The sequence below is a fragment of the Pleurodeles waltl genome, chromosome 2_2, assembly GCF_031143425.1.
Source record: "Pleurodeles waltl isolate 20211129_DDA chromosome 2_2, aPleWal1.hap1.20221129, whole genome shotgun sequence".
In the NCBI taxonomy this organism is placed as follows: domain Eukaryota; kingdom Metazoa; phylum Chordata; class Amphibia; order Caudata; family Salamandridae; genus Pleurodeles; species Pleurodeles waltl.
Window position 1 is genome coordinate 24,270,574 of NC_090439.1, and position 13,733 is coordinate 24,284,306.

Sequence of the window (13,733 nt, forward strand, 5' to 3'; positions counted from 1 at the left end):
CTCGGTTACGCGCACAGGCCGAGCAATGGGGGATTTACTGGATGGGGATGCACCATATAATCTCCTTATATGCGGATGATGCCTTGATTTACCTGAAGAGGGGTGTGCCCACATTACCCTCGGTGATGTCTCTGCTAGACGAGTATGGAGAGATTCGGGACTGAAAGTGAATTGGTCTAAGTCCTGCTTATTGCCTCTGGTTGACCTGCCTACTGAGATGAGGGAGGAGCTTCCTGCTGGAAGGTTGAAGTGGTGTTTCGACACATTTAAATATTTGGGAGTGCAGATTTACCATAGACCTGATGACCTGAGAGATGGCAATTTGGGCCGCGCGCTATGCTCCATGAAGGGCTCACTCCGGTTCTGGTGCTCGATTCCCCTCTCCCCCATGGGATGGGTGGAAATAGCAAATATGCTGGTGCTCCCACGACTCCTTTATTACTTTGCAGCATTACCCATAGTTCTGTCTAGAAGCTTCTTCTGCGAGCTGAACAGATTGCTGCTAGGACTTATATGGGGAAACAGTAGATCCCGAGTGGCGCTTACTAATCTGCAGTGGCCGTTGCGCGAAGGGGAGTTGGGTGCCCCAAATTTTGAACACTACTATGCTGCAGCACAGCTACAATGGATATTACACTGGATACGTAGACCTGAATCCTCAGAGGCAGCATGGATACACACACAGCTACAGAGCATCACTGTGTACACCTGGCTAACAGACCGCACAGTGAAGCATAACACCGACAATTGCTTGTTGAGAGCAGCACATGGCTGTTGGAAATGATATGTACAAAAAGGAGGAACTAGCCCCCCCATACTCACCCCTCATTCCCTCGGGATCATATACCAGAAGGCATGCAATGGCTCAAAACACACCCCCTAACATTATGGGCGGAGGCAGGGATAGAGACAGTGGGGGATTGCTTTGATGGTGGTATACTGATGTCATTCACAGCTATTAGGGACCTTACCTCGGTGGGAACAGGACAATTTATATCATATTACACTATATGTCGCCTGATTAAAACAGCATGGGCGGGGAGAGATCAGGAGCCTGCACCATCCCCCACATTACACTTTCTGCTCTCTGATGATGGCCTATCAAAAGTGATTACAAATTTGTATAAAACCCTAATGGATACAGACGGTAACAGACTTGAGGTGGCGAGACAGAGATGGAATACAGTTCTCCCCGTGCCTTTGTCCCCCGAGACATAGCTGGTGACCCTCCAACAAGTGCAGCGAGTATTGCGAAACCCTAGGTTTCGATATACCCAGTTTAATTTTGTGCACCGAACGTATCTGTCACCATCTCGTATACACCGCTTGTACCCTACAGCTAGTCCGGCATGCCCCCGGTGTGGGTCACGCAGGGCTCACTTCTATCACATGGTGTGGGAATGTGGGCCCCTCCAGAAAGTTTGGCACAAGGTAGTGGAAGTAGTCACTGACATCACAAAACATGTGTTCTCACTGGAACCGAGATCTTGTTTACTGGGGATTAGAACCAGAATTAAACAGGACACATATATTCATAGGTTTGCCGACCTGGCATTTATTATGTACAAGCGATTGATTGCCATGAACTGGAAAGCACCAAGAGCACCGGAAATGCATAAGTGGCGAGTAATGACATTGAGGTGGGCACGAGCGGAACTGCGGGTGCTGCGAGTTTTGCGAGATGGAGGGCAGGCACACACAGGTTATGACATTTGGGATACGCATGTTGCACAGTTGGAAATCAAAAATGATGAACGCCTGCCATGAATAGGGAGGTACAGCAGTAATGTCAGTTGTAAAATGTTAATAAAGCTGTTTTCTATCTAATTACTTGCGCCTCAGTTTATAACCAGCAGTAACTCAGATCAAATAGATGGTACTGGCTGACTGCGATGCAGAGAAAACAGTAACCCATTGGACAATATATTTGTGTTACACAATAGAAAACAAATGCTTTACTGACCTTTGGATAGTGGAATGCACAGAACCAGGTTTCGGTTCTTGCTTTTTGACTTTTGAATTATTTCATTCGGATTTGTAATTGAATATATGCACTTAAAATAATAAAATAGATATATTAAAAAAACAAGTTGTTTTTAGACAAACCTATGTATTTGTAATACAGAATGCGTGACCCATTCACTCTTCTTTATTTTAATTAATGTCCTTTCAAAGGTACAGTGTTTGAAGTGGCCGAGTTTTTGTATAACACGTAACCCAGATCAGTTTTAATGTTGCGTAAAAGCGTAGAGAATGTGACCTTTACGTCTAACCTTTCAAATAATGTGGACTGCTCACCAAGTGGGTGACACATGATGCACAACACAAGTGTTGCAAGCGCCACCATGTGCACCAGTGTGCAATTTAAATGTTTTGTGGGCTTTGTCTAAAGTGTAGCAGTGCAGAAGTGATAGCATAAATTGGCCGTGATCCAGCCCCTCCAAACTCACAGTCCTCCGCGTTTGGAGGTGGGAAACCATCAGATCTCTGGTAAGGAAGCCTTGCAAGTTGAGTATCAGCTGGCTCCATCAGGAGAAACTCTTCAGTTGGCTGCCCAACAGTTGTCCACCATAGGCTATAAGGTCAATCATCCTCCACCATCACTGTGGCAAAAGTCATGCACTGTTTATGACAGGGCTTCTTTCACTTACTTATCCTTTCTGGGTCTGTGGGGAATGGCAGCTCCTGGAAGGAAATTATGAAAATACCACCGTGGCTGAGGGATAACAACTCTTTCTGTGACTGGTACGTTCGTCCTTTTCCTTTCAGCAGCAAATCCCTGCTTTGGGGTGTGCTGCTGAAAAGCCAAGTAATTCTAAACATGACAAAAAGAAGGTGCCCACTCAGCATTTAAGTCCATCTGCACAGGCGGAGGTTTTGTCATCTCAGAGATGTCCGTAAGGTGGGAATATCTACATTTGGAAGCAAAGGGATGCATACCTGTTGAGCTGGCATGCGACTTGCCGAGACCTTAATGAGCTCTTGATTGCTCCAGTGTCACCATTTCATCTGTACTCCTTCAAACTTTAAAGAGAAAGGTAATGTCATAATTGTGTAACCATTGTTACAACAATGGGAGGAGCATCTCTCGAAGGAGTTCACCATCTCATTTCATAGAGTCGATTAGACAAGGCAACAGGTGCAAGGAACTTCAAGAAACAATCTGCATGCATCATTCAAAACCCTTCAACGTAGAAGTGAAAGGTTGTATCAACCTGCATTAAATTGCTAGGCCACGCTCTCTGTCTTTACACCTGAACTGAAATACTGGTTACACGTCTTGTGATGAGAAGGAGGAACAGGAAGTGGAAGGCAGGACAAGACCATTTCTGGTTATAGCAAGATAGGGGTAGCAGGGTGGGAGAGGAATGTCTTCCTGTTGTATTACCCACAACAATCTCACGGTTGATTTTAGCATTCAAATCATTTAAAAAATTTTTTTTTTTACTAAAATGCTTGTATAAGAAGCTTGAGCAGATATTTTACCACTGTCGTTGCTTCTGACCTCAATTCACCAAAAATGACTCTTTTGCTTCGATTGCAGGTGGTTGCCATTGACATGGACATGGCATTTTTTGAACCGAAAATGCGTGAAATCCTGGACCAGAACTGCACGGGGGATGAAGACTGCAACTTTTTTGATTGTTTTTCCAAGTGTGATCGAAGAATTAATAGGTGTGGTGCTCAGAGGGTCAACAGTAATCTGCAAGTAAGCAGCACCTCTTGATATTCTTGTGCAAAATATTGAGTATTCTGATCACTTTTTTACAATATATTCCTATTTTTGCTCTTTTCTCCAAACTTTATTATACGGTTGCTTGCTTTTGCTGCAAGGCAACAGATCATAAAATCAAGGAGTTTACATAATCATTTTTCTGCCACCTGAGAAAACAGTACCTCCAGCGCAAATCAAAAAGATCTTGTAAAAAAAAACCTTAGTTCTTAACAATCCTGTCGTCAACCAATCTGATGTCTTTGATGAAGTGAAATAACGTGCCTCTCTGTTGCAACGAATATTGGTTGTATCATAAGTCGAAAAAAGCATGGAAGGATGTGAAATTGTAGACAGAAATTGTTTGGGAACCTAAATTTGCCTGCATCTTACTGATGTAAATACTCACTCCTCAGGCTAGTGACAATAAGATTAGCTTCTAAACCTACAACATTGATGAACACGATAATGACCACATGGTGGTAATTAGAGAATGGCTGCCAACAGTAAACAGTGTATAAAAGCCCACAAACAGGACCTGAGTGCCCAAATTAGATTCTGATGTGAACTAGGCTGTAGTGTATAAGCATCTGTGGTAGTGGTACTAACATGTTAACCAATTATTTGCAAGAGAACTATGGAGAGGAAACCTTTTGTGTTACACTCTGGTGAGATTAGACAGCTGATTATATTTATATAGTGCTTAGTATTCCAGATGAGGCATTGATGACTAACATTGATGGGTCCAAGGGCGAGTACCATAATTAGAGAGATCACTGGTTAACTGCTCAGTGTCACAGTTTTAGGGTGTATGGGGTTCATTACAAGGCTGATGGTCATGACACCGCCAGCCTCGTGGTGACAGTCGGACCGCCACACACCAGGCGGTCTGACCACCACCTTATGACAATGGCCAGGAGACTGCCATCCCCACCAGGAACACGGTTCCCAAATGGCTGATGGTGTTCTGAATTGTGGTCAGCCACAGCGGCACTGCACTCAGCCTCGTTGTGCTGATTACAACTCAAGTTTACACCAGCCTTTTCATGATGTGGACCCTGCCATGAAAAGGCTGGTGAAAAGCCAGTTTAGGCCCCCCCGCCCAGCACCCTTGGAATGTGCACTGTTTACTTTGCAGACAGTGTGCATTCTGAGGGGGTTGGTGTGCAACAGTATTGGCCTTGGCTCCCTTAAGGAAGCCAAGGCTAATACTGTAGCATTGTCCCTGCTGGTCTGCTCAGCTGGAACGTCATAATACAATGTTACCACAGTCGGCCCGGGGAGAACATTGTAATATAACCAGGGGGGCCCCACCGTTATGACTACAGCGTCCTCCCCACAAGTTTGGCCATCGCTGGTCGGACCACCAAACTCATAATGAGGCTCTAAGTCTATCACAATATCAAAGTGCCTGCCTGAGTCCTTTATCATGTACTTTTATGAGAACAATATTAAATAAACCTGTTCCGGAAGAATTATCAACAACTCTGAATTTCTTCTGTTCGTCAATTGTAGCAGCACGGACAATGCTGATTTTCTGAAGACCATCAGGTTCTTCTTACTGACACTCATAATTTGCTTAATGTTGTTTATACTGACTACATATTTACTTAATTTATGGGAAATAAATGCTAGTTTTATCCTTTGTGAACCATGTGGAAAAAGGACATCCCTCTGCTCTTTATCATGGTGATTTTTAGAATATAGCCGATTCGTGCCCATAGTTTTTCTTACTTTTGTGAACCTTAGGAAGAAAACCAATATTCACAGTATAGCAGGCAATAAAGGCCATGTGCTGAATGGTGAGGATGATTCTAGTGCCATCTGGAATCTGACACTTATTTTTATTTAGGTGTAGAAGTCTGCAGTGTGACAAAAATGTAATCTTGCAGAAATGGTTATGCGATACGTGTTTTTAACTTTATCTGTTTTTTATTTGCCTATTAGTTAGCAATATGGGATGCTGCTGGTCAAGTTAAGAACAATGCATCGGTCACACAAGATGAACATGTAAATGTTTTTCGGTAGTCGCCAGACAGCAAACCTTTAAAGTGGTCTATATAAATAGCTGGGTCAAATTTCCCAGAGAAACAAGACGAGGAAGCAAACCCAACTTCCTTAAGGGTATGCACGGGCGTCTCCTTTAAGACAGTTTTTAAATAATGGGTCTAAATTCAGTACTCAAGTCAAGTCAAAATACGCTTTATTCGATTTCTCATAGTAAATCATAAAAACATAAAATTAAAATACATTCACGAATTTTGTGACATTTTTAAATCGAAAATACAAATCAGAAAAAACGCAGAGGTCAAAGGAGATGCTTAAAGGAGATGCTTTATGGTAAAAGCTTTCTGAGGGTAATAACAGCCCATAAATATTGAGTCATAACAACACAAGTATAACAATTCAGAAAATATTGTAAAAACAAGAAAACTGGTCGACTTTTTGAAAAGTTTAAAGAGGTCAACAAAGGCTTGATAAACCGTTTTCTCAAATTAACATAGCATTTGCAGAATAGTGCAGTATGCATGTTATTTTGAGTCGATACATTATCGCAGGGGCATTTGGGCAAAGTATGGGACCAACCATTTATACTGGGAATATTGGTCAAACGATGTAATATGTCCATCTTGAAACATGTTAATGCAAATCAATGCTGGGCGTTATGTACAATTTTAAGATAGGGTTGCATATCATAAACCATCAGTATCAATTGATTCTTAAGGGCGCTGGGCTTCGATAATTCTGCAGATAGCCTTAAATTCTCTAGCAATGTAAAAAAAATCCAACTTTAAACCCTTCCTGGAAATACATATCAGAGATTCTGGTTGATTAATATATTCTGTGACCCGGACCTATCAAAAATGTTTTAACATACTTAATCCACAACATTTTAAAAGCATTTGGAGATTTACGACAATCCCTGATAATTTCCAGATTTGAATCAGTAAACTCTGATGTTCAAATCTTCTGCCAGAGCAGGGCAGGCTGGGCCTTAATCAAGCCTACTAAAAAACGTACCCCCAGTTCTGAGTGACAAACAACAGCAGAGCAACAATTGAGGACAGCAAGGAGGTTCTTTAAAAAGGCATTTTCAGCCATTTGTAGTGATTGACAATTAACGTATTCCAGCACCTCTGCCGCATGTATAGGGGAGGTCTGACAGTTAGCCTCATAAATAGTCAGCATCTCACTTGGTGACTTCTTACCAAACTTCCTGGCAACATTAAACAGGGCTGTTATGGTTATAACAAACTGAAGCGTCCTAGAATTAATTGCATGAGTCCAAGTCCCTGCCAAATCAAATAAGATCCCCAAATATGAAAAAGTTTAGGTGAAACACATCTTAGTGCTCTCAATCAAGATGTCATAATAAAAGTTTACTTATGTTAACGTGTAATCCCAAGTCCCTCATAAACATGACAAACTCAGTAAGTTAGGCCCTGCAAACCCAAAGGAAAATTAGCCATAAGCACTACATCATCATCATAAAGAAGAGTCGGAATCGGTCGGTGGCTGATTTGATGAAGGTCCTTGCATCTACTTTCCTAAACCCTAACTGTTTATATTCAAATTAAACAGAAAGGGAACGAGAACACAACCCTGCCTTACTCCTCCCTCTATGCTGAATGGTTGTGTACACTTCCCCCCTAAAGCCCGTAAGGTAACCTAGCCCTGCTTCCTAAGTATGTTTCTCTAAGAAAATCACTATGGATAGAACAACCCCTCAATCATAACGATCCACAACGTGTCTTGAACAACACAGTCAAAAGCAGATGTTAAGTTTACAGACACTAAAAACTGATTACCTTTTTTAAAAAGAGAATGTTTACTAATTAGGAGGCTCAAATTAATTCACTGTTCAATTAACCCCAAACCTGAGCGAAATCCGTATTGCAAGTTTTATTACATTCGGCCTAGTCCTGCAATCTATTCGGGATGATACGGCTGGCCACCTTAACCAGGGAATCTAGTAAAGAAATCTGTCTGTAACAAGTATGATTCTTATGGTCGTGCTTCTTATAAACAGGAACTATAAGGGATTCAGTCCAGATTCAAAAAGCCTGCACTACAATGGGCTTTAAGAGCCAGGGGAAATAATGGGCCCCACAAGTCTAAGTTCACTTTGTAGAGATCAACAGGAATGCCACCTGAGCCTGGGGCTTCCGCCCCTTCACTTGCTGTTTAATGCCATAATGACCTCCTCAAACTTAAATGGTGGATTGGAATGATCAATGCACAAGGCTTTTTCTAGGTTGCCAGATCCAGGTGAACCTGGGCCTCCTAGACTTTCCAAGCATTTAGAGTACATGTTAGTAAAACGAGCCACCCACTCAGCTTCAATAATCATAATCTCCACATGGGGCCGTCTACCACTTTCAAGAAAGGGAAATTAATCATGTGCCAGAAGCCAGTGGGATCTTTACTGAGACTTGCTTTGAGTAATGTCTCCCAAGCTTCGTCTTTCTGGTCATCCTTCCACTGCTTCACGGCAAGCCTATAAGCCTGACTACAGGCCTGGACTTCTTGAGTATTTCTAGGTGATTTATATAAGGCAGCTTTTAATCTCTTATGGGCTTTAGGACATAGAGAATCAAACCACTCCCTTTTCGCAGGTGCTGCACACTTCCGAAGGACAGTTAACCCTTCCTTGATCCTTTTCGTTATTGTAAAAAATGCATCAATGACTTCTTTTGCTTCCGATGTTGCACCTAAACAAATCCCAAATTATTCACTCTGTGTAATAATTATCTGTTCTAGGAATGTATTAGGATCTACCAATGACCAATGCAGAGCATAGCCGTTTGGAGAGACAATGTCAATATTATCAATAACCGGGGACGTACGACTTTCGACCCAATGGTTAAAGAGATTAATATTCAATTCAGCAGTCTGGGGGAAATGATCACTTATCAAAATATCATGTGTTGTACATTTTGAGACCAGTGTAGAATACTGATTAGGGAATAACATATAATCTATCACAATGTTCTCACCTCTACCATTTATTGTACTACCTGAATGGTACAGACAAATTACATAATTCATATTGAAAGCCAAATCATATTTAAACAGTAACTTATTTAACGTATTACCATAGCAATTATGTCAAAAGTGAGATATATCACAATTGTCAGTATTTACCAACCTGTATATTTTTTGGGGATGGCAGAGGACATAGGCGGATATTAAAGCCTCCTTCCCACAATATTATCAGTTCTTGAATTTACAATCACTTAATAAGGCATGGTTGTTATCAACATGTTGAAGGGCTTACATTATTTTCATTGTGCATGCATTATGATAGCAATTAACAAATAATAACACAGATATTGAAGAAAGTTTGACGTTATGATCTCATAATACATTTTTGTTGCCACCACAGTGATGTTGGTAGAGGTTACATGACATATGCCTCCTTTTGGTCTACCAGAGTTCGAAGGAATAGCCGGTACATGATAAGTTTTAAAGCCATTTACATGGAACAAATTGATAGCCCATGTCTCCTGAAGACAAACAATTTGAAATCCAGACACAAAATTCAGCCACTGTACAGCGTTATGCTTGTTATGGAGCCCAGTGGCATTCCAAAACAGGACCTCTAAAGTGGAGCAATTAGACCTTTCCGAGGTACACTCAGCCTGCTTTGGTGTTAATACAGAATTATGGATAATCAGGGGAATCGAAGAGGCTGACAAATGACAAGGTGCCTCCTTGCCCTCTCGGGCAGCCGAGCTGTAGTCAATCGAGTCAGAAAGGTCGATACCCCTAACCTCAGAAATAGAAGAAGAGCCCGTGAGTCAGTCTACTCCATTAAGTGAAGACAACCCCTCAAATCGATTATAGGTCGGATTGGCTTTTTGGGATACATTAGAACATCCAGAATTAACACATGCAGATTGGCTATGAACTTTAGGGTGATAAAAAATACTCAAGAGATAGGACTGCTATATGGTGTGGGGTATAAGGTAAGGAGGAGGGTTGTACGACGGAACACCTACTTTCAAAACAACTAGTGCCTTAACAACGAGGTCGGAACACCTACCTCGTTCTTACTACTAATGATTTTACCACGAATGCCTTAACAACGATATTTCGTTGTAAAGGCATTCCTGATAAAAGCATTACTAATAGGCACCATTCACCCTACATCCCTCACCCCACCCCCCAACCCCACCCCAAAACCTAAAACACCCTGACCCCCACCCCCTCCCCAAAACCAAAAACGCCCCACCCCCCAACCCCGCCCCAAAACCTAAAACCCCCTGACCCCCCACCCCACCCCTCCCCAAAACCAAAAACGCCCCACCCCCCCAACCCCGCCCCAAACCCTAAAACCCCCTAACCCCCACCCCCTCCCCAAAACCAAAAACGCCCCACCCCCCAACCCCACCACAAAACCTAAAACCCCCTGACCCCCCCACCCCTCCCCAAAACCAAAAACGCCCCACTCCCCCAACCCCGCCCCAAAACCTAAAACCCCCTGACCCCCCACCCCCTCCCCAAAACCAAAAACGCCCCACCCCCCAACCCCGCCCCAAGACCTAAAACCCCCTAACCCCCACCCCCTCCCCAAAACCAAAAACGCCCCACCCCCCCAACCCCGCCCCAAAACCTAAAACCCACTGACCCCCCACCCCCTCCCCAAAACCAAAAACGCCCCACCCACCCAACCCGCCCCAAAACCTAAAACCCCGTGACCCCCCACCCCCTCCCCAAAACCAAAAATGCCCCACCCCCCAAACCCCACCCCAAAACCTAAAACCCCCCACTTACCTTAGTCGACTTCTTGTCACCTACGTCGTCCTCCTTCGCCAACTCCCTTCTTTGTACCTTAACCACGCATGTTCGTTGTTCAGAACATACGTAGTTAAGGCACAAAATAACCGAGTCGTGGTTAAAAAAAGCGTTGTTGCGCTTTCGTTAACCACGACTTTCGTAAAAAAAAACTTTGTGATAAAGGATGTTTCCCATCTTTAGCACACAAACTTTGCTCACAGCATGTGTTGAAACAATACTGCCTATTCATTTGCACCATTTGTGGTGCCTGTGTAGTAAGCCATGGAGAAACTGTGCTTTCAAAAAATTGATTTCTCATTACTGTTATTACACAATAAAAAGTGGCAAATGTACATTTTCCTCAATTTTCAATCTGAAAGATTAGATTACATTTAAGGCAATGAGTCTGCTCCATTTTGTTATGTGGAATAACTAGTAAAAAATCAGTTTGCTCAACAACTTTTTGTTGATATTAGATTAGGGTTTCTTTAGAAGGATATTATTGAGGCATGTAAAATGATTTGTAAAGCAAGAGTGCGACTTATGATAGAGCAATGATCCCACAATCCATTTGCTCATTTTTGCCCTAGTGCAAAAATATTTCTGTAATATGGAGTAGGGAAAAACGTACTTGCTGATTTCCGTCCTACAGGTGTAGCAAAATTATGCATATTGTTTTGTGTCTTTTTAACAAGTGCAAAGTTTTTGTAAAACAGGTCCTGATATTTTGTGTCTCTTGTCAATAAAATGGGAATCATTTATCCCCTTGTGCATCAGAATACCACTTACACTGCAAGTATATTATAAAATAATATTTTCTTAATATACATTGTAGAGTAATGTTGTACCTGGCCCTTTTTGCAGGGCCATCCCCAAACATTTTGCCTCCTTCCTCCTACTTTTTTGGACCTGTTTTTGTTGGCTTTTTGACTCTGGGCACTTTACCACTATTAACCAGTGCTAGGATACATGTTTTGTGTCTTTTTAACAAGTGCAAAGTTTTTGTAAAACAGGTCCTGGTATTTTGTGTCTCTTGTCAATAAAATGGGAATCATTTATCCCCTTGAGCATCACAATACCACTTACACTGCAAGTATATTATAAAATAATATTTTCTTCATGTACATTGTAGAGTAATGTTGGACCTGGCCCTTTTTGCAGGGCCATCCCCAAACATTTTGCCTCCTTCCTCCTACTTTTTTGGACCTGTTTTTGTTGGCTTTATGACTCTGGGCACTTTACCACTATTAACCAGTGCTAGGATGCATATGCTCTCTGTCTACATTGTACTGATGAGTGGTTTATTCATGATTGGCATATGGGATTTACTAACACTTCTCCAGTATAGTGCACCATGTGTGCCCAGGGCCTGTAAACTAAATGCTACAAGTGGGCTTGCAGAACTGATTGTGCCACCCACAGTAGTAACCTGTAAACTGCAATTGCAGTGTCTGTGTGTGCAGTTTTAAACTGCCATGTCGACCTGACAAGTGGGCCCACTTGCCAGGCCCAGACCTTCCATTTTACTACATGTAAGCCACCCCAAGGTAGGCCCATGGCGCCCCATTGGCTGGGTGTAGTTTATTTGAAAGGTATGACAAATACTACTGTGTTTTACATGCCCTGATAGTGAAATATTGCTACATTCTGGTTTCACTATTGCAAAGCCTATCTCTCCCATGGGTTAACATGGGAATTGCCTTGAAATATTTTTTTACATGTAATTTCCCATTGGGAGCAGATGGAGCTGTGGAGTTTGGGGTCTCTGAGCTCACAATTTCAAAATACATCTTAAAGTGAAGGTGGTTTTTAAATTGGATGTTTGAAAATGCCACTTGTAGAAAGTGGTCATTTTATTGCTTAACCATTCGGTGCCTCTGCCTGGTTGTGTTATACACACCTAGATCAGGATGACGGTTGGGCTGTTTGTGAATTCACTTTAGACAGTCACATGAAGGGAACTGAGGTGTGCCCTGTGTATCCTGATGGGTCTTCCTGGACTAGGTGGTGAGATGAGCTGACACATGCATCTGAGTAGGGCTGTGCCTGTCCTCACACAATACAGTCTCCAACCCCCTAGAGTGTGGCTGGGACCAGGGCAGAATAGGCTGTGTCTTGTGCACTACAAAGAGTTTCCTTTGAAGTTTGACTACTTCAAAGGCAGAAATAAGTATAAGTATTACCCAAAACCCAGACTTTTAGAACACTTCTGACTCAAGAGGAGAGTCTGCCAAGGAGAAGAGCTGAAGAGCTGTGAGGAGGAGTTCTGCCCCCTTGCTATTTGTGCTTTGCTGGGTTGGCCTGCAGTTGCTGTTTCTGCTTTGGAGTGGACAAGACTGGACTATGCTGTGTATCCAGCTTGTGAAGTTTCTCCAAGGGCTTGGACTGAGCTTGCCTCCTGTTAAGAAGTCTCAGGGACATCAAAGAATTCCCCTAACAGCCTCTGGGATCTCGTGCTCAGGACCCTGACTCGCTAGGTGGTACCCACTCCAGTTCCTGGGCCAATGGGAGTCAAAAGCTGGCATAAAAACAAGAAGATCCAGGCACACTGACTTTGGACGACTCCAGAACTAGCGCCTCGCCCCTGCCTGCACCCAAAGCTGTGGTCCCCACTAAAGTGCAACAACCACGACCAATCCCCGAAGCCATCGCAGTGCCTCTGAAGTCCCACAACATTGCGAGTCCTGAGAGCCGTGTCACAGATGTCCATGATACCTGACTCTGCCCCAGCGCCTTTGGCCTTGTTGTGTGACCGCAAAGTCATCTCATTGCGTCTTGACCCGCTGGACTCATCGACCCCACAGGATCATCAGGAACCAACCCCTCGCAGCCGCCACCTCACCTTCACTGCTTCCGTAAGGAGCTGATGCCTCACCTCCCCTGCATAGCAGTAAGGAACAGATGCCTCACTTTCTGCATAGCAGTACAGAACTGACACAGCACCGGCTCCAGCAATGCCTCATCTCCCTGACTCAATGCCAGGCCTTGTACTGTGCCTCGTTTCTAATGTACTATAACTGGGGTCCGTGGGACTCCGTGGCCAGCACCACACTCCCTTGCGCGTGGCATCAGACTGTTGGGAAAGACTCCGTCACAATGCAGTGATAGCACCAGTTGGAGGTATTGTGTTTCTAAGTGCTTTTATTGGGATTTAATCTTTTAATCTTTCCTTGTGTATGTTGGATTTATGTCATTTTGGTCTTGTTTTACTTTGATAAATATTGACTATTTTTCTAAACTG

The 13,733-nt window shown here is 43.1% G+C and overlaps 1 protein-coding gene across 1 annotated transcript in view; it reads left to right on the forward strand.

Annotated features, from left to right (window-relative positions):
• The window catches only part of DIPK1C (divergent protein kinase domain 1C), a 248,512-nt gene that overhangs the window by 209,011 nt on the left and 25,768 nt on the right, over nucleotides 1–13,733 (forward strand). The window contains exon 3 of the mRNA XM_069219437.1: nucleotides 3,545–3,709. Coding sequence (XP_069075538.1) covers nucleotides 3,545–3,709 — 165 coding nt within the window. The remainder of the gene's footprint in view (nucleotides 1–3,544; nucleotides 3,710–13,733) is intronic.